A 23327-nucleotide genomic window follows, 5' to 3' on the forward strand; every position below is an offset into this window, starting at 1 on the left:
GATGAGCTGCAAGAGTCACCTTCTTGCTGAGGCCAAGCCTGAACCCCTCCCTCTGCCCCTGGGCAAAGCCTGACATGGGCACAAGTCCTTCCCTGTGGGCAAATGGGAGTAAAATGGAGTTGCATCAGTGGCTGTCCTGGTTTGGTGACCAGGGGAGTGGTGTGGGCTTGGGGAATGACTGGAGAAAGGGTTACTCACCAGTAAGTACTCCTCCTTGATCCCAGCCGCTTCCCCCTGGAAGACGTGGATCTCCCTGTGGTTGACTATGTGCAGGGGGCTGGGATGAGTGTCCAAGAACACACTGATGGCCAGCGTGTCCTCCACCACCACCTCGTTTGCTTCTACAGTGAATTGGAATTCATCCCGGGTGTTCCTGCTCCCATTATGGCGGTAGGAGATCTCTCCTCCTAATAGGTCCCTCTGGGAAAAGGCCATGACCGGCTGCTCCCCTCTCAGCACAGTTCCCCATCTTGGGGGAGTCGTTATGAGGAACCGTATTTCTTCATCTGACCTGATGTCCATGTTGGTCTCTAGGCTGAGAACAGAGGAGTCAATGCTACCTCGGCTGCCTTGGTGGATAACTAGACCAGTGTTGTTGACTATTTTGATGTAGGGGTCTGATGCCTGTACCTCCAGGAGGGCAGTGGTTTGGTGGAGGCCATCTGAGATCTGTAGCTGGATCCAGCCCCGGTCAGCTCCTGAATGGACAAAGAGGATCTTCTTCTTCCTCAAGTCATCCTGAGTGAACCGATAGACCTGGTGGCTTCTGTCATCGATGGACACGATGCTGCCAAACAAAATGTCCTTCCTTGCCAGCACCAGCTGCACGTCGGAGAAGCCAGAGTCCTTGTCGGTGAAGGCGATGTCATCTGTTGTCAGCAAGTGCTGCCCATTGCGCACCACGTTGAAGACCTTGTTCACTACCTGGACAGGGGGGTGGTCATTGACAGGTTGGATGGAGACCCTGAAAACACCTCTCACCTCCTCCTCGTCGTGCTCAGCGCTGCCCTCACCCTGCCTAATTGCTACAAACGGGATGTCATCCTCCAGTGTTTCGGAGTCATCATGCTGGTACAGCAGACGACGGTGGAGGATGTCATCGTTGGTGAACTCTGTGATCTCCTCTCTGGAGGCCCAGCCATGGGATGCCGCCCAGGCCAGCCTCCCATGTGCTGGTCCCTCAATCACTTCGTAGAGGTAGTCCATGCTGTTCATGCTTTGTACAAACAGGTGGTCCTTGGTGATGACAGCTTGCCCCCCCTCCAGCACAGTCAGGAGGACATTGGTCAGGACTGGTGCATCAGGGTCCCCACCAATGCTGATAGTGTAGGTGTAGACAGGAGAGTGCCGCTCACCAGCACGGACGCGAAATTGGAAGGTGTCCTCGGCTTGCTGAGAGTTCCTGATGGTTGCACTGTAGCTCAGGTGGTTTCTTTGCAGGTCATCTTGGGTAAATCCAAAGCCTTCGGTCAACCTGTTTCCAAGCAGCTCCAGGTTTCCCTTTTTGGGAGCCTGAATTATCACATAGTGGAAGGGAACTGGGGTAGAGTTTGGATCTTCCAACATCGCCTCCAGCTCCTTACTGGTGATATTTCTGTGCCGCTTGTTTTTCATCTGGAGGGGGACCATGGTCCTCATCTTAATGGTAGCTCTTTTGATCCTTATGAGAAAGGTGTTGTTTTGCAAGACCTTCTGCCCCACCTGGACTTCAAATCTCAGATTTTCCACAACATCTTCCAGATGGTGCTCTGAGTCTGTGCTAAAATACTGGATGCGCCCTTGCTCCAGGTCTTGCTGGTGGAAGGACTCGACTTTTTTCCATTCTCCTCCCATGCTGCCTTGCCTCTGGACCTCACCATACCTTAGGGGCTCCGTAAGGACATAAAGGATGGCAACACGTTGTTTCACTGCATTTGTCTCCACTGATAGGTTGGCTGTGGTAATGTGTGCAGCTTCTCCTTGGGAGATGGAGAGGCCGGTGTTGTTGCGCAAGTGGATGTCAGGGTCAATGGCGAGGATCCTCAGAGTAGCAATGGGGCTTGGGACTGTGCCGTCACTCACCTGCAAGGCGAGTTGTGAGTTTGTACTGCCCCGGTGCACGTAGACTATGTTGCCTGCTTCCAGGTCCCTGCAGGAGAACTCTTCAATTGGCACTCCAGGGTGGAAATCATACTCCACATAACCCTCATCCATCTGCTGGCCACCATGCAGCTGGAATTCGAGGTCATCACAGGATGAGTCATCATCAAGGACCTGCAGGATGTCCGTGGTCAGGTGCTTCCGTGTGTGTTTCAGGATTGTCATGTGGTTCCCATGGGGAAAGATCACCTGTGGGGCATCGTTGATGGGGTTGATCATGATGGGCAGCAGGTACATCTGACCCTGCCGCAAGCACTCGGGGACCCCTTGCTGGGCAGTTACTGTCACCTCCAGCATCAGCTGGTCCATGGGCCCCTCAGAGCCATCATGGACATACCTGACTTTCCGATTCACAATGTCCAACAAGGTGAACTTCCTTCTGCTCCTGGACCCAGGAATGTCCAGCTCCAGCTGGCCATGTCTAGGGTCATTGGTGATGCTAAAGAGGATTTGGGACTGCCGGATGTTTGCAAGACTCAAGTCTACTGTAGGCTGGGCGTGTTTCCACTCCACATAGGCCGTGCCCCCTTCAGAGACAATGAGGGGGCTGACGTGCAGCAGCCTGCTGATGTTGGCAAAGGCAGGTGGGAAGCTGTTGTCTGGATGGCACGGTTCTGCTATCAGACCTGGTGCTCCCGACCAGACATCTGGAGGTGGGGAGGTGGGTGCCTCATCCTGCTCATACGCCTCATCATAGTCCCAGTAGTGGTCCTGCTTTCCACAGCCTGATGTGATGTCCTTCGTGATCACAGCATCTTGCAGACTCCTCCTCTGTAGGTTTATCCGCAGGTCCTCCAAGCAACCAACAAACGAATTGTTGGTCATGGTCCACACAGAGATGAAAGCAAGATGATGCTCCCTCAGCCTTTGCAAAGCTTTTTCATCCATACCTCCGATGAAGAGGTTTCCCTGAAGGTCAAGGTAGTTGTTGATGCCCCGGTTGGATGTGGATGAGGCATAGTAATCGATCAGGATCTCAAACTTGTGGATGTCTATGTGGACTTTGACATAGTGCTGCTGCTCATCGCTGATGAAGACGTTGTTGTGTAGGACAATGATGCCATTCCCTTTCTCAACAAACCCTCTCAAACGCCCATTGGAGATCTCCAGGTAGAAGAAATCATTCTCCAGCCCTGCATGGTATATGAGGGGTGCCTGGATGATGCTCGTTGTTATCACAAACTCTATGGTTGCTTCCTCCCTTGCATCCCATGTGGAAAATGCTATGTAGGAGTGTGGCCCCAGGAACCCAAAGGGGTCCTCAGGCTCTGCAGAGAACTGTGTGCTGCACCCTTCCTGAACTCGGTGGAAGATCTTGGAGCTGCCATCAGAGGACAGAGGGGAAAGGACATCCAGACCATTGAATGTCACTAAATGGAGACAACCTCTGAAGGGTGAGCTGGCCTCGGTGAGGTATGGTAGGTCAAGGCTTCCTGTCCCACCAGCATAAAGGCCATATTGGATGTCCAGCTCCCGTATGGGCCCTGTGATGTCAACAGAGCTGTTAAAGAGGCTGTCGATAGTCAGTGTCATTCTGCCATCTTCCACCAGCAGCTCCACATTGTGTACTGCCAGGTTATTGAGCTGCAGCTCTGCTGGGGACTGCAGCATCACCTTCTCTGAGCCCAGCTGTAGCCTGGCCTGCAAGAAAGGACATGGAAAGTGCTCAGCTCAAGCCTGGTATTATCTGCAGCATAGGAGACACCTCTCCACCTACCAGAAATACCTGCTGAAGTGTGGAGCCATCCCTGGGGACTCACAAGTGTTTTGGTCTCTTAGTTTACTGCTGTTCATCCTGACCTCTACGTGCCTGCTCCTCCCTCATGCCACTGTGGACATGCCCTCTCTGTGCTGTGCTCTGAATTTCTCTCCTTTTCCACTCTTTCTCGGCAAGCTTCAGGCTCAGAACCACTTCCCTAGGGTCCTGCATCTCCCAGTCCTACTGCCCCACTACTGGGCTTTCCCTCTCCCCTATGGAGGAGCCCTGCTAGCTGCTGGCTCCTCTTTCGCTACTCCATCCTGCCCACTGCCCTCCATCCCTGCAGCCTGAGCTGTTCCAGCCCTTGCCTGGGAACTGTCAGGGGAAATAGCAGGGTTTGGTTGCACAGGCAGCAGCCTGGAGCCTGCCTAAGTAGAGGATTTGCTGATGGAACCTGAGACACATGGTCTGCATTAGAGAGACCTCCGGCCAGCTGCTCACTTGCTCGCCTGCTTTGGTTTAGATGTGGTTGGTGGTCCAGCCCAGGCTGCAGGAGAGGCGGGGTGTGTGCTTCTGATGCTTCCTGCTCTTTTCCTTCTCGATGGATGCCAATGCCCTAACCACAAGACACAATTTTATTCTTCCAATCTCTTCCCACGCCCTAGTTGGGCTTGGCCTGTGGTGGGATACTGGAGTCTTCTGATGGAGCCCTCTCCTTTCTTTGGACCCTCGCAACTCATTCCTTCTCTTCACTAACCCCTCACACCATGAGGGTGCTGTGCACCACGTCTGACCATGCAATGTACACGGGGTGCCAGTGTCTGGGCATCTCAATGATGCTCCCTAACATCACCCCAGGTGGTGGGTGTGGAGCTTCCCCAGCTGCAGCCTGTTTCTCTGTATTTAACTGATTCTCCCAAGACTGTGTCCGCTCTCCTCTTGAGCTCTTAACTTCACTGGGTAGGGATCTTGGCAGCTGAGCTGGCTGTGCTTGTGTCTGGCCCCATGGTTGCTGCTTTCTGGTGCTGCCCCTCCATCCTTGCACTGGATGAAGCCCTGGCCCATAGAGCCCAGCCTGTGTGAGGGTGCTGACCTGCAGGACGCCAGCTCGCAGCTGGAGCAGGAGGTGGTCGGGCTGGCCGGCAGCCAGGAAGAGCAGCCCGTTCCCCTGGCTGGTGTACAGCTGCAGGTGGAGCCGCACTGTGCGCGAGGCGTCCGCCAGTGGCATCTCGACGAAGCTGTCCCCGAAGAAAGAGGCTGGGGAGAAAAAGGAGAGCGTCAGGCAGTGAAGGACACCCCCCACAAACCCTTTCTCTGTGAGTGCTGGGAGCCTGGAGTCCCCCGAATGTCTGTCTGTCCTTCCCCTCCTGGGCTCCCTCTTTGCTTTGTGACAGGGTGCTGGAGCTTGGCAGACTGCAAACATCTTCAGGGGAGTCTATTTTCTCATTTTCCTAGGTGAAGGGCTTTCTAGGGGCTGGGTGTGTGGAGACAGAGGTTGTGTTCCTGCTTGCCCATGCAGTATATATGCACCTAGAGTATTGTGTCCAGTTCTGGAATCCTCATCATAAGAAGGATGTGGAACTGTTGGATGGGTGCAGAGAAGGGCTACAAAGATGGTCTGATGCCTGGAGCACCTCCCGTGTGAGGACAGGCTGAGAGAGTTGGGGTTGTTCAGCCTGGAGAAGGTAAGGCTCTAACGAGACCTTATAGTGACCTGTGCATCTGATTCTATGGCTGTGCCTACATATGGACTGAAGACATGCATGTTCACTCCCATCTCTGACATTTCCTCCGTAAATATTTAAAACTTCCAGGCCTTCCGAGTGTTTACGCTTCACACTGCAAAGGCAGAGTTAATTTGGCTGTGGGTTGCTCTGAAGCTCATCAGGCGGGGCAGCAGCACATCCAAGGCACACACATTTAACATGTGTGCAATGCACATGCATGCACTGAGCCAGCAGAAATATATAAGAGCTCTAAAATTAAGCCTTGCCACTCCCTGTGCTTTTAATTCTGCCCTCTCCCGCCTATGCCCTGTGACACAGTCTTTCATCTCATGACCGCATGCCATTGTGCTGAGTCCCTCCGAGGCTGATGTATACCGGGCGTTGAACGGGTTCCAGGAGCAGCTTCGGGGACACTGTTTGAGCTGAGGTTTCTGCATGGTCTCACATCCACATATGGATCACAGGCACAGGCGTTTATCCCTCCAGCGCTGACGGAGCAGCCACCTTCAGGGTGAACGCCCATAGTGTTTGGATGATATAGAGAGCGATGTAAAATAGGGAGAAGAGCAGAGCACAGTGTTGTCTGACCCAGTGGCATCCCCAGGGCTCCCACGCGGTATCTCTCTGTTTGGCAGCAACTGGCACTGGCCAGGGAGTCCAGCCAAGGCCCGACAAAGCCACCGCTGGAACGGCTTGTATTCCTCCAAAGGGGCACATGGCAGAAGTGGGAAAGACTCATTAGGATAATGGCTCCTAATGGTTGGGAACTTGGCCTGATAACAGGCACCACAACATCTGCCCTGGCCACGTAATGAGGGGGAAGGGTCCTCTAAATAGAATCATAGAATGGTTTGGGTTGGAAGGGACCTTAAAGCCCATCCAGTTCCAATTCCTCTGCCATGGCCAGGGACGCCTCCAACTGGATCAGGGGCTCCAAGCCCCATCCAACCTAGCCTTGAACATCTCCAGGGATGGGACATCCATGACTTCTCTGGGCAACCTGGGCCAGGGCCTCCCCACCCTCATTATGAAGAATTTCCTCCTACTGCCTAGTCTAAATCTGTCCCTCTTTCACTTAAAGCCATTCCCCCTAGGCCTATCGCTACAAGCCTTTGCAGAAACTCCCTCCCCAGCTTTCCTGGAGCCCCTTTCAGTACTGGAAGCTGCTCTAAGGTCTCCCTGAAGCCTTCTCTTCTTCAGGCTGAACAACTCCAACTCTCCCAGCCTGTCCTTGTATGGGAGGTGCTCCAGACCTCGGATCATCTTCATGGCCTCCTCTGCACTCACTCCAACAGCTTCATGTCCTTCCTTTGCTGAGGACTCCAGAACTGAACACAGGACTCCAGGTGAGGTCTCACCAGGGCAGAATAGAGGGGCAGATTCTCTCCTGTCACCCTGCTGCTCTCACTGCTTTGGATGCAGCCCACGATGTGGTTGGCATTCTGGGCCGCAAGTACACATCACCGGCTGAGTCAGTAAAACCTGCTATGCTTGAGTTTATATGTGCGGAGCTTTCTTCCTGTACTTCACTGTTGCATTTTCTGTCATCAGATCCACTCGTGGGTTCAGGGTCCCACATGCAGTTTGTGGTGAAATGAACAAAGAGGATGAAACTCTGGCTTCTTCCAGGGTCCCTGCCTGGCCCCTGCTCTCATTTGGAGGAGGTGAAGGTGAATGTTGGGTACAGGGGTGAAAACAGCCTCGGCATTGTTGAGGTCTGGATGGAAACACCCATATGTGCTCTTATAGCTGCTTCCCCAGTTGCCTTTTCATTGCAGCTGAGCCCCGGTTTCTGTAGGGCTGACTGGGGTGGGAACAGGCAGGAATCGTGTGCTGGCAGGCAGCTTTGCTCATGGGGTGGTGCAGCGAGTGAAAGCCCAACACAAAACCAAGCAGCCACAGTCACAGAGTGTTTGAAACAAGCCCATCGTTAAAGGTTAGAGGTGATGGTGAGGGTTTGCCTGACGTGGGCAGAGTTGGAACGCTCTGCTTTGGCTTATTGCATTTTCTTCTGAGCTGGGCTCTGCCCTCTATAGCGGATGCTCTTCTGGGCCCTTCAGGGATGGACAGACCTCCATGTCCAGACCCTGGGAAAAAGAATTTCCTCCCCTGGCAACAGAGAAAATGCCTTGGCTTTCTCCTGGGGTCTAGGCGAGTAGCGTGGGTGTTGCAAGGACCATCACTGCACCCACTCTGGGCAGGGAAGAAATGGCAGCACGGAAATATCTAGTGCTTGCTTTAATACCAAGCCCTTTGCTCAGCCCCGGGCAGGGCTGCCAGCGCGCCTTACTCAAGCCTGCTCATTTCCTGGCCCTCGTGCCTGCTGTTGGCATGGGGCACTTAGGCTTCCTTGTCCTCGTCAGTCCAGCTAGTGACTCACAGGAGCTTTGCTATTCTTTGCAGGCCCATCAAGAACTCTGTTCTCTCCTGACCTTCTCCCTCCTTCCACTGGTCCTTGCAGAACCAGCCAGCCCCAGCGTGCCTTGCTCAGTGGCCAAGGGTGGTGGGTGCTGCGCGGGGCACTGCTTGGGGCTCTCAGCACCACTTTATCCTGGTGTTTGGTGAGCAGGAGCAACGCAGCACATTGCAAAATGAAATTTTCCTCTTCCTCCTTGCACACATGCAGCTGCCCTTGGGCGCCAGTGGGTTGTGCACACATGCATGCAATATATTTCACTCCTTGGAGACATCGCGTGCGTATTATGTGCTTCCCCTGTTGGGTTCCCCCATGTGTGTGCACGTTTCGTATTCCAGACCACACTGGGATTTTGCTCCATTTCAGTTTTGTGGCTTCCCCTCATCCCAAAAACATGCTTTTCAGATGGGTACCGAGCGGCTGCTCTCACGGGGTAGGAAAGCTTTGCTGGGGCTGGGCTCTCCTGTGCCTCTGCTGGCACCAAACCCACCACAGCTCCTCTGCCAGCCCAGAAGCCAGGTAGCATCTCCCATGGGTGCTGGGGATCATGTTTTGGGGGTAGAGGAGACGATCAGGCACAACCAACTTGTTTTTCAGTGTGGTAAGGGGCAGCAGCTCCTGCAGCCAGCACATTTTGTCCTGCCTTGGTTCTTCTAAAGCTGCCAAAGATGCTTTTCTTCTCTTTCTCTCATAAAACACTACTAATAAAACATTACCAAAAGCATGGATGCCCAGGGGAGCAGTGCTGCTGGCTGGGGGAGGGAGGAGGGACCCTTGCCTGGCTCCAGGAGTCCCTGGGATTTTTCTCCGGCAGCAGAGCATTGTAAATTACTGCTGTTTGTCTTCCCAAATTCCTGCTTTATTTCAGGGCCTCCCTCCTCCTCTGCACTGTAGCCCCACCAGGAGGCAAACACTGCTCGACCTGTGGCATTCCTCTTTCACAAGAGACTTGCAGCTTTTCACCTCCTTCTCCCCTCTTCCTTGCCCTCCAAGTTGCAAAAGATGCAGGAAATATGGCTTGCTGGATTTTTTTGGGGTGGGGTTCAAATGTGTTTTGCCTTGGAGGATCCTCAGCGTGTACCACCCTGATGGTGGCTTCTATTCGGGCAGGCAACCTCCCAGGTACCCAGCGATGTCTGTGGGCTGGCTGTGACTGAGCATCCATGGATCATGAAGATGCACTCCTGTGACCCAAAAGCACCTTTTCCAGGTGATTCAAGGGTGCTGTGATCACACCGTGGACACATTGTGCCTTTAGCCAAGTCTTATCCCTGAGTGGGGATGCCCAAGCTGGCCCTTCCTCCTTCATCATAGGGAGGAGCAGGTCTCCACATCCTGGCCATAGGTTGGGGTGGGCACCCTGGCTGTCTCACTCACCCTGGCTAAACATAATTGACGTTCTCAACTCACCGTGTCCCACAGGAAATCGCTGCCCTTGCCTTGCCAGACTGCTGGAAAGGCATTGATGAGGCGAGAGGGGCCTCTGTCACAGTTTCCGAGCAGCCGGCCAGCAGATTATAGGCTACACTGTCATTTGGGTTCTGCGATTTTTTATTTTTTTTTTTTTTTGCATTGAAAAAAACAAGGAGATGAGCCAAAAGCTCTGAGCAAGGGGCTGGGAGTAAGGTCCCAGGCGTGCTTGGCTCCTCCTGGGGCTGGCGAACAAGCGAGGGCTCTGTGCAAGACAGCGCTGCCCCAGCACCCGCCCCAGCCGTCGGCCACGCGCCGGGTCCAGGACGCCTTGGCCCTCACCCCCTGCTCCTCCAGTTGAAAACACAGAGGATTTAGCCTCTCCAATTGCTGTTTATTTGGTGTTCAGGGAGTTCTTTGGCACCACAGGCCCAGAACCAGCCAAGTCCGGCAGAGCCCAGTGCTGGGAAGCACCAAGGAGAGGAAGGGGATCCCTGTCCACACTGAGGGGCTCCAGGCTTGGGGACTCCTGGGGCTATTCTGGGGCACAACGCTGTCAGTTTGGGCTGTTCTCCATGTTATAACATCTCTGTACACAAACTTCTCCCACCTCCTTCCCAGCACGTAGGAGGGAAGAGGAGCCAATTCCCAGCCCAGGCGAGGGAAAGCGCTCACAAGCCTTCACACAGGGATTCACAGAGTGAACTGGCACTGGATGTGAGTTTTTTTTCAGAGCAGGGAGATGTCTCCAGGGTGTGCAGAGGGAAATGCGAGCTGGTGGCTGGATTCCTTCCCCATCCGTAGGCTCCTATGCCAGCTTTGGGCACCCCCAGCCTGCTCACGGGATTGCTGGATGTGTTTCGGGATGTGCATGAGGAGGTGCATCAGTGCACGGGGGATGCAAGCAAGTCCCCAAGGGTCTGAAGGGATCCCTGTCGGTCTGCCCGGAGGAGGATGCTGAGGCTGAGGAGAAAGGAGTGGAGCAAAGGGGCTCGGTGTTGGGGAGGAACTGGCTGCTCAACAAGGCTTCATTCAGGCTGTGGTGAGGGGCAGGTGGGGGCCAGGGCTGGTGGCCCGTGTGTGTTTGCAGGGAGGGGGCTGGAATTCATTAAAGCAGCTCTTTAATTACTGGAGTGGGTGCCAGGTGAGCCCTGTGCATACACACATGTCCCCCCCCTGAAAAGCACTCTGTGTTCACAGCCACTTCCGTCCCTGACCACACCGGTTTTCTAACGGTGGAAAAATAGCTGGGGAGTGAAGGCTCCTTGTTGCCCAAACAGCCCTGGGCTTGTGCGGCTGCTGGTGCAGCCCAGCCCAGCGGCTACTCTCCTTCCTGCCCGCTGGGCCATGCCAACAAGTGGCCTTTTTGTCGGTGGCGCGCCCAATGCTTCTGGGGCCCCATCACATGGAGTGCTGCTGGGGTGCCCATGGCCAGCCTGGGGCATTCCTCCTCTGCAGCATCAGGAGCTTGTTTTGAGGCCCTCTGAGCTGTTTGGGGTTGCTTCTTTTATTTTATTGACTTTATAAGGTAAAGAGCTTGCCCATTGCCAGCTGTGCTGTGCTGCTCAGCACACACTGGAGGGGTTGGAGGGGATGCAAATACTGGAGGGATTGGGGGTGCAGCCACCCAGCCCTGAGGATGCTGCTCAGCAGTTAGAACCCATTCTGGTCCCCCCACAATGTGTGCCTGAGCTCCCATCCCTGCTCCTAGCACAGGCAGGGTGGGCAGGACTAGCCCTCCTGCCTCCGCTGTGGGTGGCCCTGGGCTTTACCTCCCTAATCCTCAGCCTGGCTGTGCGATGCTGGATGTGTCCTGCAGCCCCTCGCGCTCTGGATGCATCCTGGGTGGTGATGGGGCTGGGCTGTGTCCCTGTCCCCGTGTAGGGGGGGGAGCAGGGATCAGATGGGCTTTCTGAGAAAGCTTTCATTATGTTACACATTCCCCTTGTTTTACAGCGTGGTTTTATTTATGGCTGGGGAAGGAAATGAGCAGCTTGCGAGGCAGGCTAAGGCAAACACAGCCGTCGTGGAGCGGCCCTCGGATTTGGCTGGAGTTATGCTGGGTGGAGAAGGTGCCTGGAAACCTGATGGGGGAAGACTGGGGGGCTGCTGCCTTCAGGGGTGCTCAGAGACCCAAGGGGTGCCTGGCTGCAGCAGGAGGGCTGAGCAACCATCCAGGTCTCCGCAGCAAGGAAATCCCAGTGCGGTAGAGATGGGTCACAAGTGAGTTTTGGGCTGCAGCAACAGCATCCAAGCCCAGTAGAGACCTTGGGGGTGTCCCATGGTCTCCCTTGTGCTGGCAGACCCTCCTCCATGGGCAGTGGGGCTGCCTCCAGGATGGGCTCAGGCATTTAGGATGGGGCACAGCCGGCCCAACAAACAGCCCCTATGCTGGGTACAGCCTCTCCCTGCTTTCTTGACCCTGGGGTTCAGCCTCAATCTTTACAGGGTGAGGGGACATTGGCATGGATCCATCCCTGCTGTGATAACTCCTGGTGCAGAGGAGGGCTTTTTCACTTTATCTCTGCTTCCAGGTTTTATCCTCTGTGACCCCAGCCAGCAATTGAAGCTCCCACACCCCAGGGCTGTGTGTACTTCTCAAATTCCGGCAGTGGGAATGAGAACTCTGGTTCTTGCCTCCCACCCTCCACCTGGCCCTCCCTCGCAGTGGAGCTCCCTGAGGCTGGGGCCGGCACTTTCCAGGAGTGTTGGCCAGTGGAGATTGCTGGAAAGCAACACCCGGGAAACCGACACCAAAGCCACAGCTGATCTCCCTCAAGTCTGCCAACCACCAAGGGCTCACCAGAAGTGACCATCACCCTCATTTTGGGCGTGGAAGAGGAGCCCCTGGGCTGGAATGCTCTGCTTTGCCCCCATCCCTCCCAAAGCACATCATCTGTCCCTACCTCTGGCTGCACTGTGCCTCTTTGAAAACCTCTGCCTGTGTTTATTAATTCAGTTCCCCTCTCCGTTCCCCGGCCAGCTGCTCTCCTGCTCCCCTTCCCTGGCTCCTGCCTGACAGCTTCAGGATAAAAAATGCCTTTTAGCAGCCCACGGACTTTGGGGTCAGAGGAAAACATGCCCCCTGCTAATTCTGTGCTGGCTGGGAACGGGGAGGTGGGGGGCTGCTGGATCATCCCATGTTCTCCCAGCCTTCAACCCCCCTGCCCCAATGCGTGTGCTTGCTCCTGCCTGCCTCCCCCAACCCTACAAAGACTTGCTGTAGCCGGAGGCTGTAAGGGGTCCAGGAGGCTTGGCTGGAGTTCTGGAGCTCCAGCCCTCGCTTATCCAGCATGGTTTTACGATGATTCAAGCAGCCCTAAAGCTGATGGTATTTCCTGCACTCTCCTGCTCAGCCAGAAGAAGAGCCACACAGGGGAAGGCAAGGACCTGGCACCACACATCACCTCCATCCCCCTTACAAAGGCCATGGTGCTCTTAGGAATTGCTGGCGGGAGGTATCCCCAGGGCAAGCACCCCCAAAGCCTGGCATGAGCAGGAGCAGGGATGAAGAGCTTTTAAAGACACGTAGCTAAATGACTCTGGAGGGGCCTGAGCTGGAAGCAGTGGTTGGAGTTTTTGCCCTGGGAAGCAAAGTGGGGGGGGGGAACAAGTGGGAGGATTTGGGGAAGTGGGAGACTCAATGGGGCTTTTGTGCCGTCCCCTGCAGCGTGACTCAAGCTCACTCAGGCTCCCGCTGCCAGGAGAACTTGGCCTGGAAATGTTGTATCACCCTCAGAGGACGTGGTTTCCAAACCATCCCAAGTCGGGTTTTGTTCTATTTTTTTCCCTTCTCTTTCTTTTTTCTCCCAAGCCATCTCCCCCTCTCGCTGGCTGGCAGGTTTTCCAGCTCCACCCTGCACATCCCAGCTCACGCTTCCACAGCTTTCCCTACTCTAGCTCTGTGCTGCTTCTTCATACCCAGTGAGGGAAGGGCTTGCAGAGCTGCAGGAGGGCACGTGGTGGCATATGAGGGGACAATCCCAACCTGCCCAGCACTGTAAGAGCAGGGAGACCTTGGGGATAGCTTGGACTGGAGGCTAGGTTATGGGGCAGCGGGACACCCAGGATGCACATCCCACCTTACAGATCCCCAAATCCTGTCCAGCACAGCTGGTGCCTGTTCACAAGTTGATCCTCAGTCCCAATGTGTGTACCTTCCTGAGAGATAGTGGGGGGAGCAGCAGAGCCCAGCTGGGGGATGCTCACAGGCATCCTTGGAACGGCTGGACGTTACCGGAGAGATCCTCGCCTGCCGTCAACAAACAGCACAGCCGCCGCTGGAGAGGGGCCTGTTTCCAGCTGCCTGGGCTCAGACGATTCCCAGCCTCACTTGTATGAAACAGCTCTTGAAAGGCCAAAATGGGGGGATGGTTATTGGCCAAAGTCGGGGTGAGGCAGGGAAGGATGGGCACAAGAGGATTGTGCAGCCCAGCACATGTAGGGAGATGCTAAAGCTCTGCAGGAGCTATCTGCCAGCTTTAGTGTCAGCATCCAGTGCTGTACTCGGAGGCAGGGAAGGAGTTTTAAAAGATACTGCTCAGGGGGATTTGGCTGTATTCGTGCTGACAGGGCAGCACCCGCAGCACCCACAGAACACTATGCCCTGTGGGGCTACGATGGCCATGGCCAAGGTGGGCTTTTGGCGATAATGGGTGCCTTCAGGGGCAGAGAAAAGTGTCTCCATGGACAAAAGGGGGTGTTTGCAGTGTGGATAGGGAAAGAGGGGATATTTTTTGTTCATCTAAGGGTGACATGCTAAATTGCCTGTCTTGCAGTTCTGACTGCAAAGAAAAGGATTATTTTCTTTATTTTTTTTTCCTTTCTAGAGCTGATATCTCTTCTCTTCTCTTCTCTTCTCTTCTCTTCTCTTCTCTTCTCTTCTCTTCTCTTCTCTTCTCTTCTCTTCTCTTCTCTTCTCTTGCTTTTGGAGGTTCCCTCTCCCCACCCCACTTCTCCCTCCTCACCCCTGTTATCCCTCCCGGGCTTTTCCATCTATGAGAAACAAGCGACAGGGTGATGTTTATAGAGAAAATAAAGGCCTGCTCTATTTCTAGCACAGGGAGAATGTATAGCTGGCCGCGTGGGGCTGTGGGGGTGTGGAAGCGGGCGCTCACATCCCCTCCCAGGGCTGCGCAGCAAGGCAGGAGGCTTTTCTCAGCCACATCTACCTCAGGCCAAAACTTCCTTCTCTCGTCCCTGGCTCCCAGAGGAAATGACCCTGGTGGGCCCAGAAATTTTTGTGGGATCAGAGGCAGAAGTCCGGCTAAAGCCCAACCCAGCTGGGAAAAGGAACGGGAAATTCCTCCCGTCCCACCTCGCTTTCTGCCTGGGCACTGGGGAGCACTGAGGGAGCTTATGGCATGATAACAGATGGGAAGCATCCATGAACGTGCTTGGAGATGGCAGTGAAAGCAGCCAGGGGTTCTGACCTCAAACCCTTCTCCCTTGCCCACCTCTCCCCTTGCCTGCCTGCAGCAGGGTGAAAAACAACCACCAGAAAGCCAAGATTTGGGCAAAAGACGCAGCAGGGATCCACAGGGGCTGTCCCAAACTGACTCACAGCCCTATGAAGTCTTTTTGAACAGCCAGTGAGTCACCGTGACGGATGAATGTTACTTTTCTCTTTCCTTGGCTCGGAGGCACGTGATGAGACTGGCCACCTCCAAACCATGCTGTTTGCCCCATGACGCTCCCGTCAGTTTTTGGCAGCACCCTCCCCTCCCTGGGATGCTTTCTGTCTGCTACTGGCTGGCTGTCGGGCTGTCAGGCAGCCAAGAGCAGCCGTTGGGCGCAGGGCAGCTCCCAGAGGTATTGCCCAGGGCGACGCACAACTGGCGCAGGCGACACACCCGGCGAGAAGCATGGAAAATGGGAATTTATCATCCTTACGGATCCAGGGCATGGAGCATAAACATCTTTTGCCCCACCTTGTTGCTGGCTCGCAGTAGGATGCTCGGAGGCCCTATTTGGTCTGTCTTGAGGATGAGTGGCAGCTAACGAGTGACAAAATGGGCAGCAAAGTTGCATCCTCCCCATCCCAGGATTGGGAAGAGCTGCAGCAGCCCCACTCCTCTGATTTAAAGCCCAGCTTTGCAGAATTCAAGCTTTGCAACGAGGCAAAGTGTGTTCTCCAGTTGTGGCACATTAACAAAAAGCCTTAAGTCCATTTGCAAACCTCACAAGTAAAATGAGCATCATGCAGGCACATCTACTCCCACTGCAGCAGCTCAGGGAGAAAGATGGTAAAACATTCCTCCTGACATTAGCTTTTCCGTAACATTTCCCATAGGAACTCTACAGGGCATCCCGTCCAGTGTGGTAATGTGCAGCCAAGGACTAGGCACATTGGAGAAGCTTTGGTTTGGGAATGGGCCACCCTTCTTGCTCCATGTCTCCAGGTTTGGAGATGTGGGTTGTGAAGGGGCTGGAGTGAATTGTGAACAAGGAACTTGCCTGGGATTCCCAGGCAAGGCCTGGAAAATGTACAAATATGAGCCAAGGAGTTTCTAGGACTTTCCCAGATGAAGGCTGCGGGTGATGCTAACACTCAGGGAGGCTGGATTCCCAACAAGGAGACAAGTTGGAGCCCGGCTCCTCCAGGCACCTGGAAAGGGATGAGGGAGCGGCCCTTGGGAGCTGAGTCTGGGCTGAGCCAACGCCTGTTGCGAACAGTCTGTGCTTTGAGCTTTATTTAGGCACACAGACAGCATTAGGCTACCGCCTCTGAAGTCCTGTTACTGTCCAGCCTTCAACCTGACGTGAGTTCCTCTGGGTGAGCTTAACCCTGTCCTGCGATCTTAGAGGAATGCGCTTGTTATATATTTGCCCGGAGCCCTCTGTTGCTAAATATAAGAGTGAGACAAGAATATTCCTCCCTGATTCCCACGATACCAGTTTGCATTCTCCCCCCTTTTCAGCCTTTCTCCTGTTCTTTCCCATCAGCTGGAAACTTTTCCAGCTGCTTGGAGCTATGACCTCAAAACATGTGGCGCATTCACAAAAAAGAAAGATTGAATCAAATGGCTGGATTTCCAAAAGTGGAGGAGAGGAGTAGGCGAGACAGCTCCCTCGAGCCGATAACCCTGGATAAGGCAGGAGGGGTCCCGACTGGTACGATGGGGCAGACACAATTCCTGCCCATGAGCAGATTCCCTGCATGGAGCAGTGATGGACAAGCTCTTACCTTCCCGGGACCCCAATCTCTGCTGCTGGGAGTCATAGAATGGTTTGGGTCGGAAGAGACCTTAAAGCCCATCCAGTTCCAACCCCCTGCCATGGGCAGGGACACCTCTCACTGGATCAGGTTGCTCCAAGCCCCATCCAGCCTGACCTTGAACACCTCCAGGGAAGGGGCAGCCACCGCTTCTCTGGGCAGCCTTGGACAGTGTCTCCTCACCTTCACAGGCAAAACATTTCTTCCTAAGATCTCATCTCCATCTCCCCTCTTTCAGCTGAAAATCATTCCCCCTCATGCTATCCCTGCACTCCCTGATCAAGAGCCCCTCTCCAGCTTTCCTGGAGCCCCTTTCAGTACAAGAAGGCTGCTATAAGGGGTCCAGCTGAGACCTGGGGTGTCAGAGTTTTGGTACCCCCTTACTGGAAGCTTGGGGTGAATGCTGCTCCCAGGGATCCTATGCATCAGCTTCATTCTTACCCCCAGAGCCATCCTCATTGCAAACCCTCAGTGAGAAGGTTTTTGGGGAAGGGGGAGCTCAGCCTGCATCAGATCTCACTGGGAACCGGAAAGCCAGGCTGTCTAAAAACAGTTTACTAAAGCTTCACACTCCAATGTCAAGAGGAGAAGTTTGATGAGTGTTTATTCTTTTTGATATAATCTTGTGTTTGGTGATGTGCATGATGGCTCTTTCCATTTAGACTGGGCAGAACGCCCGAGGCCCTGAAGCTGTGCTTGGAGGCAACGCAAAACACAAGCTTCACCCCCAATAATGAGCCTCTCTCCAGCCCTGTGCCCACCACACTACTTGTGGCTGGGTTGGCTCTCCCTGATGGGGATGGAGGGATCATAGAATTATGGAATGGTTTGGGTTGGAAGGGCCCTTAAAACCCAGCCAGTTCCAAGCCCCCTGCCTTGGGTAGGGATACCTCCCACTAAATAAGGTTGCTCAAAGCCCCATCCGTCCGGCCTTGAGCACCTGGATGTCCCAGGACAGGCAGCCCGTGGGAAAAGCCACCTGGCACTGATGCTGGTGGTCTCAGAAGGGATGGCGCTCATGAGAGACTGATGCCTAAACCTGGGGTCGCTGCTGGCACCTTTGCTTCAATTGGATGCAGAAACAGTCCCCAGCATCAGAAGACGGGTGTAAAACTCCTTTCCATTCCCATCTCCTTGAGTCCATGCCAGGCAGATATCTATTGATCCCCGGAGCTGTGCCCTGGCTGTGGATGGTGTTACCTGAGGGGAATCTGGGGGTCTTTGCTGATGCCAGGGAAAGCCACGTGCTGTTTTTTGGAGTTGCTCCAGCCCATTCACCACGAAAGAACTCAGGAGTGCCAGGGCAGCCCCAGGAGCCATCCTGGACACCCAAGTGGTCAATGGCTCTGCTTGCTGAAATCCCTGGCCAGGACGGAAAGGTCAGGGTTGAAAGGAAGAAGACCAATTTGTTCATTAACAAAAGGGATTTTTTTCCACTTGGCTTGCCAGGCATCCTCATATTTTGGCGCATGGAAAAAAAAGAGGCGGAAGGGAAGAAGAGAATCAGAGGCCACCTGCTTGCTGGGGGAACAATGGGGACAACGAGGGATCTTGCAGGTCCTGTGTGCCACAGGCATGGCCCTTGGGGTCATCCTCCTCTTCGCATTGACACAGGCTCGGACACAGAAGATGATTGGGGAGCAAAAGGCAAGAGGTGGTCAGGAACTCAAACTGCTTGGACAAAGCAAGCTCCTACCCATCGCTGAGGGGAAGAGAAGCTGCTTGTGAGACGTTATATTATTTTCGGAGTGAGTTAGGGGAAAAAAAAAGTGATTTTTACATTGCCTTCACTTCTGAAGCTGTGGATGCCACTAAAGCAGTGCAAATGATCAATAAGACGCCAAGTGCAGCTTGGAGGGGCAGGCTTAGGCACAGAGCTGTCTTGAGCAGGGCAAGACCTATGTCCAGACCCCACAGAACCTGCTGAGGTTTGGGCCATTGAAGATACAAGCATCCTGGAACAGGGGAAAGTCCAAGAGGCAGGAGAAGGTGCAGGGTGGGACCAGGGCTACAGGATGGCCGATGGGATGCTGAGGTAGGGCTCATTGCTGTGCCAAGAGCCGTGTGGTCAAACCTGGCCACTTCTTGGGGAAAACCAGATATAAATCATCTGCTCTGCTTCCTGCCCAGCCCATGTCCAGCAGTAACTGCTCTGCCCTGTGCAGCAGGCAGCGTCCCCTGCCCTCTCTGCTGCTGGGGGCAGCTCGTCCTGCGGCACCTTGGCTCCTTCTCCTGGGGGGGACCCTTAGCCCCAGACAGACCCTGGTGCCCATCACCCGTGACCTGACCCTGCACCCCTCTGGGGCTGTGCTGGCAGGAGAATCGAGCTCTTCACCCCGCACAGCCAGCCACCCCGGGCGCACAGGACAGACAGAGCAGAACCGGAGACAACACACGCCCTGGCAAACGCTACCCAGCTTCTTCCTTCCCACGGGCACCATCCAAGCCTCTCAGTAGCTGAGAGGGGCTGCTTTTGCAGGCAGCTACTGTGCAAGGCCAAACATGGGCAGGGATGGCTGGCTGTCCCTACTGGAGCTGCGGGACATGCCCGTGCTCCATCCCCGTGGCACAGGGCTTCAGCAGAGCAGGGAAGGTGCCTTTCTCCCATGGGAGACCAAAGCCCTGTGGCTCCTACATGGGTGGAGGGAGTGAGCCTCATCCTGCCCAGCACCACTTTTGTGTGTGCCTCTGGAGAAAGTGTTGGACGCAGCTGGGACACGCTGCACCCTGAGAGCCACAGAGGGCGAGCACCCCTGCTCCTTCCCATGACTTTTCCTGCCGGACAACCTGGCCCGGACACCCTTCCCAAAACCACTCAGTTGCCTCTCCTTGCTCCTGTCAGCTTGGCGACAGTGTCCTTGCACCTTGGGGAGGGATAGCCTGCACCCACGGGTGCTCGCATGGCTCCTCGCTGGGTTCCCATCCCTCCCAGCCCACCCTGCACACGCAAAGCTGAACATTTCTCCCTGGGTTTCACACCACTCCGTCCTTCGGGTGAGTTGGCAGGATGGGACTTACCTCCAGCCGGGGGTCCTGCGCCGAGGGGCAGTGGCTGGCAGGCCAGCAGCAGCAGCAGCAGCAGCACCTGCATGGCGATGCCACTTTGGGCACCCATGGTGTTGCCCAGGGCTGGAGCAGCGGCTCGGGCTCCGGGCACAGCACAGCCTCCGCCAGCGCCTGCTTCCAGGCGAGGGTTGCTGCTACTACTATATTTAATAAAGCGGAGTGAGGGAGGGACCTGTAACTTCTCCCGCCTGTCAGAAAGGAGGAATTCGCTCAGATTACAAAGTCAATTTTCTCTCTTAAAGGGCTAGAGGCCCCCGCCCGCTGCCCACCCACCGCTCAAAGCGCCCTTGTTCGGGCTGGGGCGAGGCGAGAGAGGAGTGGCTGCCGCTGCCAAGGGGGAAAGAAGCCCGACATGGGTGCGATGGGTGGCTCTGGAGGCGCCGCCTGCTCCAGGAGAAGCGGAGCATCCAGCATCCACAGCTCTTCCCGTTACCGGGCATTTTTGGGGTAGCAAAACCAGCTCCTGGTGTCTGCGCAGAACCAGATGAGTGGCTCAGTCCCAAAGCTGTGTTCCACATCCCTGGCTCTGTTCCCCAGCAAGTCAGCCTGCCTGCCTCTGTGCCAGCTTCCCTGCCACCTGCCAAAGTGGTTTTCCAAACCTCACACCTCTCTCAGCAGGACTAAAGGCAATCAGGATGATCCTCAGCCCTTAGGGCTCCTGATGGTCCAGCCATGCTAGCCCAGCGCTGGGAAAAGGGTTTCCCAGCTCCTGCCCTGGCACAAGCCAATTCTTTGTAAGTTAAGGACAAGGCAACCACATTTTGGAGATGTAGCATCCCACCCTGCTTGGGGCCCCACTCCTCACTCACACCACCCTGGTGGATTTTAGGCTTCTCCTTGCTCACAGTGTAGCTCACCTCCCATCTCTCCATCCCCTTCCAACCTGTTCCCAGCCTCTCACTTGGCTCTTGCACAGTGCACATCTCCTTCCTCTTGGATTTCTATATTTCAGGTCCCTTTTCCCCCGTGCCATGTTTCACTCATAGATTATGTGCATCTTGTTTCCTGCTGGCTTATTTCTAACCTCTTTAGGGCCCTTGGTGTGACTTTGCCGTCATTGGCAGCGTTTGCAACACCTTCCAGCTTACAGTCATCTGCAAACATAATTAATTTGTTGTTTACTCTTGCTTTCAGATCATTAATAAAGACATTAAATAAACCTGGGATGTGCTGTTTTCTCAGTAACTTTTTATGAGCAATTGTCAGGGGCTCAGTAAGTTCATTAGCTAATTCTATTTAGTCTGGGGGTTACATATTATCCAGACTTGCTGATTTGTTCAGATTCAATTTTGCCAAATATTCCCTTTCCTGCTCTTTATCTCAAGGTCTACTGAGGACCTCGGCATCGCTGTGCTTTCTCTCTGGTTCCTCTGTCTTTGCCTTGTTAAGGGCTGATTGAGGGACAGAGGTGACCAGGGCTGGGCTCTTTGGGTGGATGGTTGATCTCAACTGTCTCCATCATTCTTGGGTCCCGTCCCTTCCTGCCTGCTTGACATGGGGGAGTCTGACTCCCTTCTCTGGAAGGACTCACCTCCAACCCATCAGGACTACCTCCAAACCTACCAGGACCACCTCCAAACCACCAGCAAGCATCCCCGAGTTTGCTCCTGGCTCCCCATCCCCAGGTTTTCTCTATTTTCTGTGGCACCAGAGATATCACCATTGGCCTCAGGCAAGGGCAGTAGGTACAGCCTGAGCAAGAAGACGGCTTCACGCACCCTGAGCATCCTCCACCGTGGGGATGCTGGCTGGCCTGCTCCTGCCTCTGCAGATGGGATTCTCTCTGCTCAAGCAGCAGGACTTATAGGGGCCTTCCAGTACTGAAAGGGTCTACAGAAAAGCTGGGGAAAGGTTCTTGATCAGGGATTGCAGGGATAGGATGAGAAGGAATGGTTTTAAGCTGAAAGAAGGGAGGTTTAGTTGAGATCTCAGCAAGAAATATTTTCCTGTGGTGGTGATGAGGCCCGGAGAAGTGGTAGCTGCTCCACCTCTGGAGGTGTTCAAGGCCAGGTTGGATGGGGCTTGGAGCAACCTGATCCAGAGGGAGATGTCCCTGCCCATGGAAGGGGTGTGTGAACTGGATGGGCTTCAATGTCAATTCCAACCCAAACCATACCACGATTCTATGACTTCCCAGCTGCGCTGGCTTCAGTGTCATCTGGCACTGACCCGGAGGATGCTGGTGAGAAAATATCAGAGACAAACCTGACCATGATGAGGACAAAATAAAACCTTTACTGCTTTTAAAATAATTATTATTATTATTTCACCCTCAATAAGGAATTCACAACCTCAGATGGAAACCTCATATGTTATCCAGAGAAGCATCCCCACCAAGTCCCCGCAGCAGGCCAGGTGCTGCTGCCGCAGGCTGTTTGAGCCACCCCCCCTTGCTGGAGCCCCTCGCGCAGCCCTGTGCCCCACGTCTGGCCAGCACATTTGCTATCCCTCAGCCAGGCCCTGGCGGCAGTTGGGGCTTTAGTTTTCCCTTTCCGAGCCAACATCTGGCTGAGCAGCGGAGGGGCAGAGCCGGCGTGGAGCAGTGCCTTCGCTCTCCGGGAGCTCAGACAGGGCTGGCGGCCTGGCTCTGCGATGAAATCCGCTCTGGTGCTGGTGCTGCTGGGGAGGGAGCCGCACGTTCTGCCCCAGCTGCCATGGGGAGCTGATGCTTGGGTGCCTCCACCTCCGTTTGCAAGCAGCGGAGAGCTGCCCTCGCCCTTTGGTGAGTGCCCACTGTGGGGAAACCTGACTGCTGGGGTGGATGGGAGCCTGCTGGAGGGGGGGGCTTTGAGCCCAGATGGGGGGGAAAAATAAGGAAACTTAAACTTTTTCCTTCCCCTGCAGCCCAGGGGAGGGTGTTTGAAGAGGCTACAGTGTCTGTCCCTCCAGGTGCAGGCCTGCTCCCTGCCTCCTGTCCATGCTGGCTGGCCTGCCGGCCTCCGGATGCATTTATTTATCCAAGCGCAGCTTTTATTTAGGATGTGTTTCCAGGGTAGCCGGTGTGGAGGGCTGCTGGGGAACTCCACAGCCACTGATCCAAAGCCCATAGGGCACCCTGTTCGTGCAGGCACCTCTTAGCCACTGCATCTCTCATGGGAACCCTGCTTCATCCACTGCATCTGAGCCCAGCATGGGCTAGCCAAGCCGGGAGCCCTTTCCCTGGATAGCGATGCACCCTATTTACCTGTCATAAGCAAACTCAACTTTGTGGCATTTATTTCATGCCTGCTTTTTGCTGTCTCCTGCAGCCTCTGTTCAAAGAACCCGGGAGGAGATAAATCTCTGGAGAACCCTTCCAACCCCACTGCTTACTCTGTTTCAGACTCAGTGCTTCAGAGCAGCTGGATGCTGGCATCCACCTGCGGGGAAGAGACACCCAATGCACCCTTTAAGAAGCAGAGCTCAGCTACAGTTTAAGGCTTTCCCCCCAAAAAAAACAATGTCCTTTAGTCTGGCTGGGGTTTGCACCAACCCCCAGCTCCCACCACTGCTGGAAGAGGAGGGGGTCAGCTGCCAAGGAACAAGGATGGGGGTTCCCGATGGCTGTGAGGGGCTGCAGCTGGGGAAGCAAGTCCGTCCGAGGGAGGAGAGGAGCAAGCGTGCTTGGAGCGCGCCGCAAGTGTCTGGAAGGAATATCCCATCCGGTGCTGGCAG

General features: G+C 54.8%; 1 protein-coding gene across 1 annotated transcript in view; it reads right to left on the reverse strand.

Annotated features, from left to right (window-relative positions):
• The window catches only part of CSPG4 (chondroitin sulfate proteoglycan 4), a 30747-nt gene extending 10961 nt beyond the window's left edge, over positions 1–19786 (reverse strand). The window contains exons 1-3 of the mRNA XM_054077586.1: positions 19626–19786; positions 4932–5095; positions 199–3780 (exon numbers count right to left, since the gene is read on the reverse strand). Of these exons, the coding sequence (XP_053933561.1) occupies positions 199–3780; positions 4932–5095; positions 19626–19722 (3843 nt within the window). The 5' untranslated portion in view covers positions 19723–19786. The remainder of the gene's footprint in view (positions 1–198; positions 3781–4931; positions 5096–19625) is intronic.
• Between the last annotated feature and the right edge of the window lie 3541 nt (positions 19787–23327).

The sequence above is a fragment of the Cuculus canorus genome, chromosome 12, assembly GCF_017976375.1.
Source record: "Cuculus canorus isolate bCucCan1 chromosome 12, bCucCan1.pri, whole genome shotgun sequence".
Classification (NCBI taxonomy): Eukaryota; Metazoa; Chordata; class Aves; order Cuculiformes; family Cuculidae; genus Cuculus; species Cuculus canorus.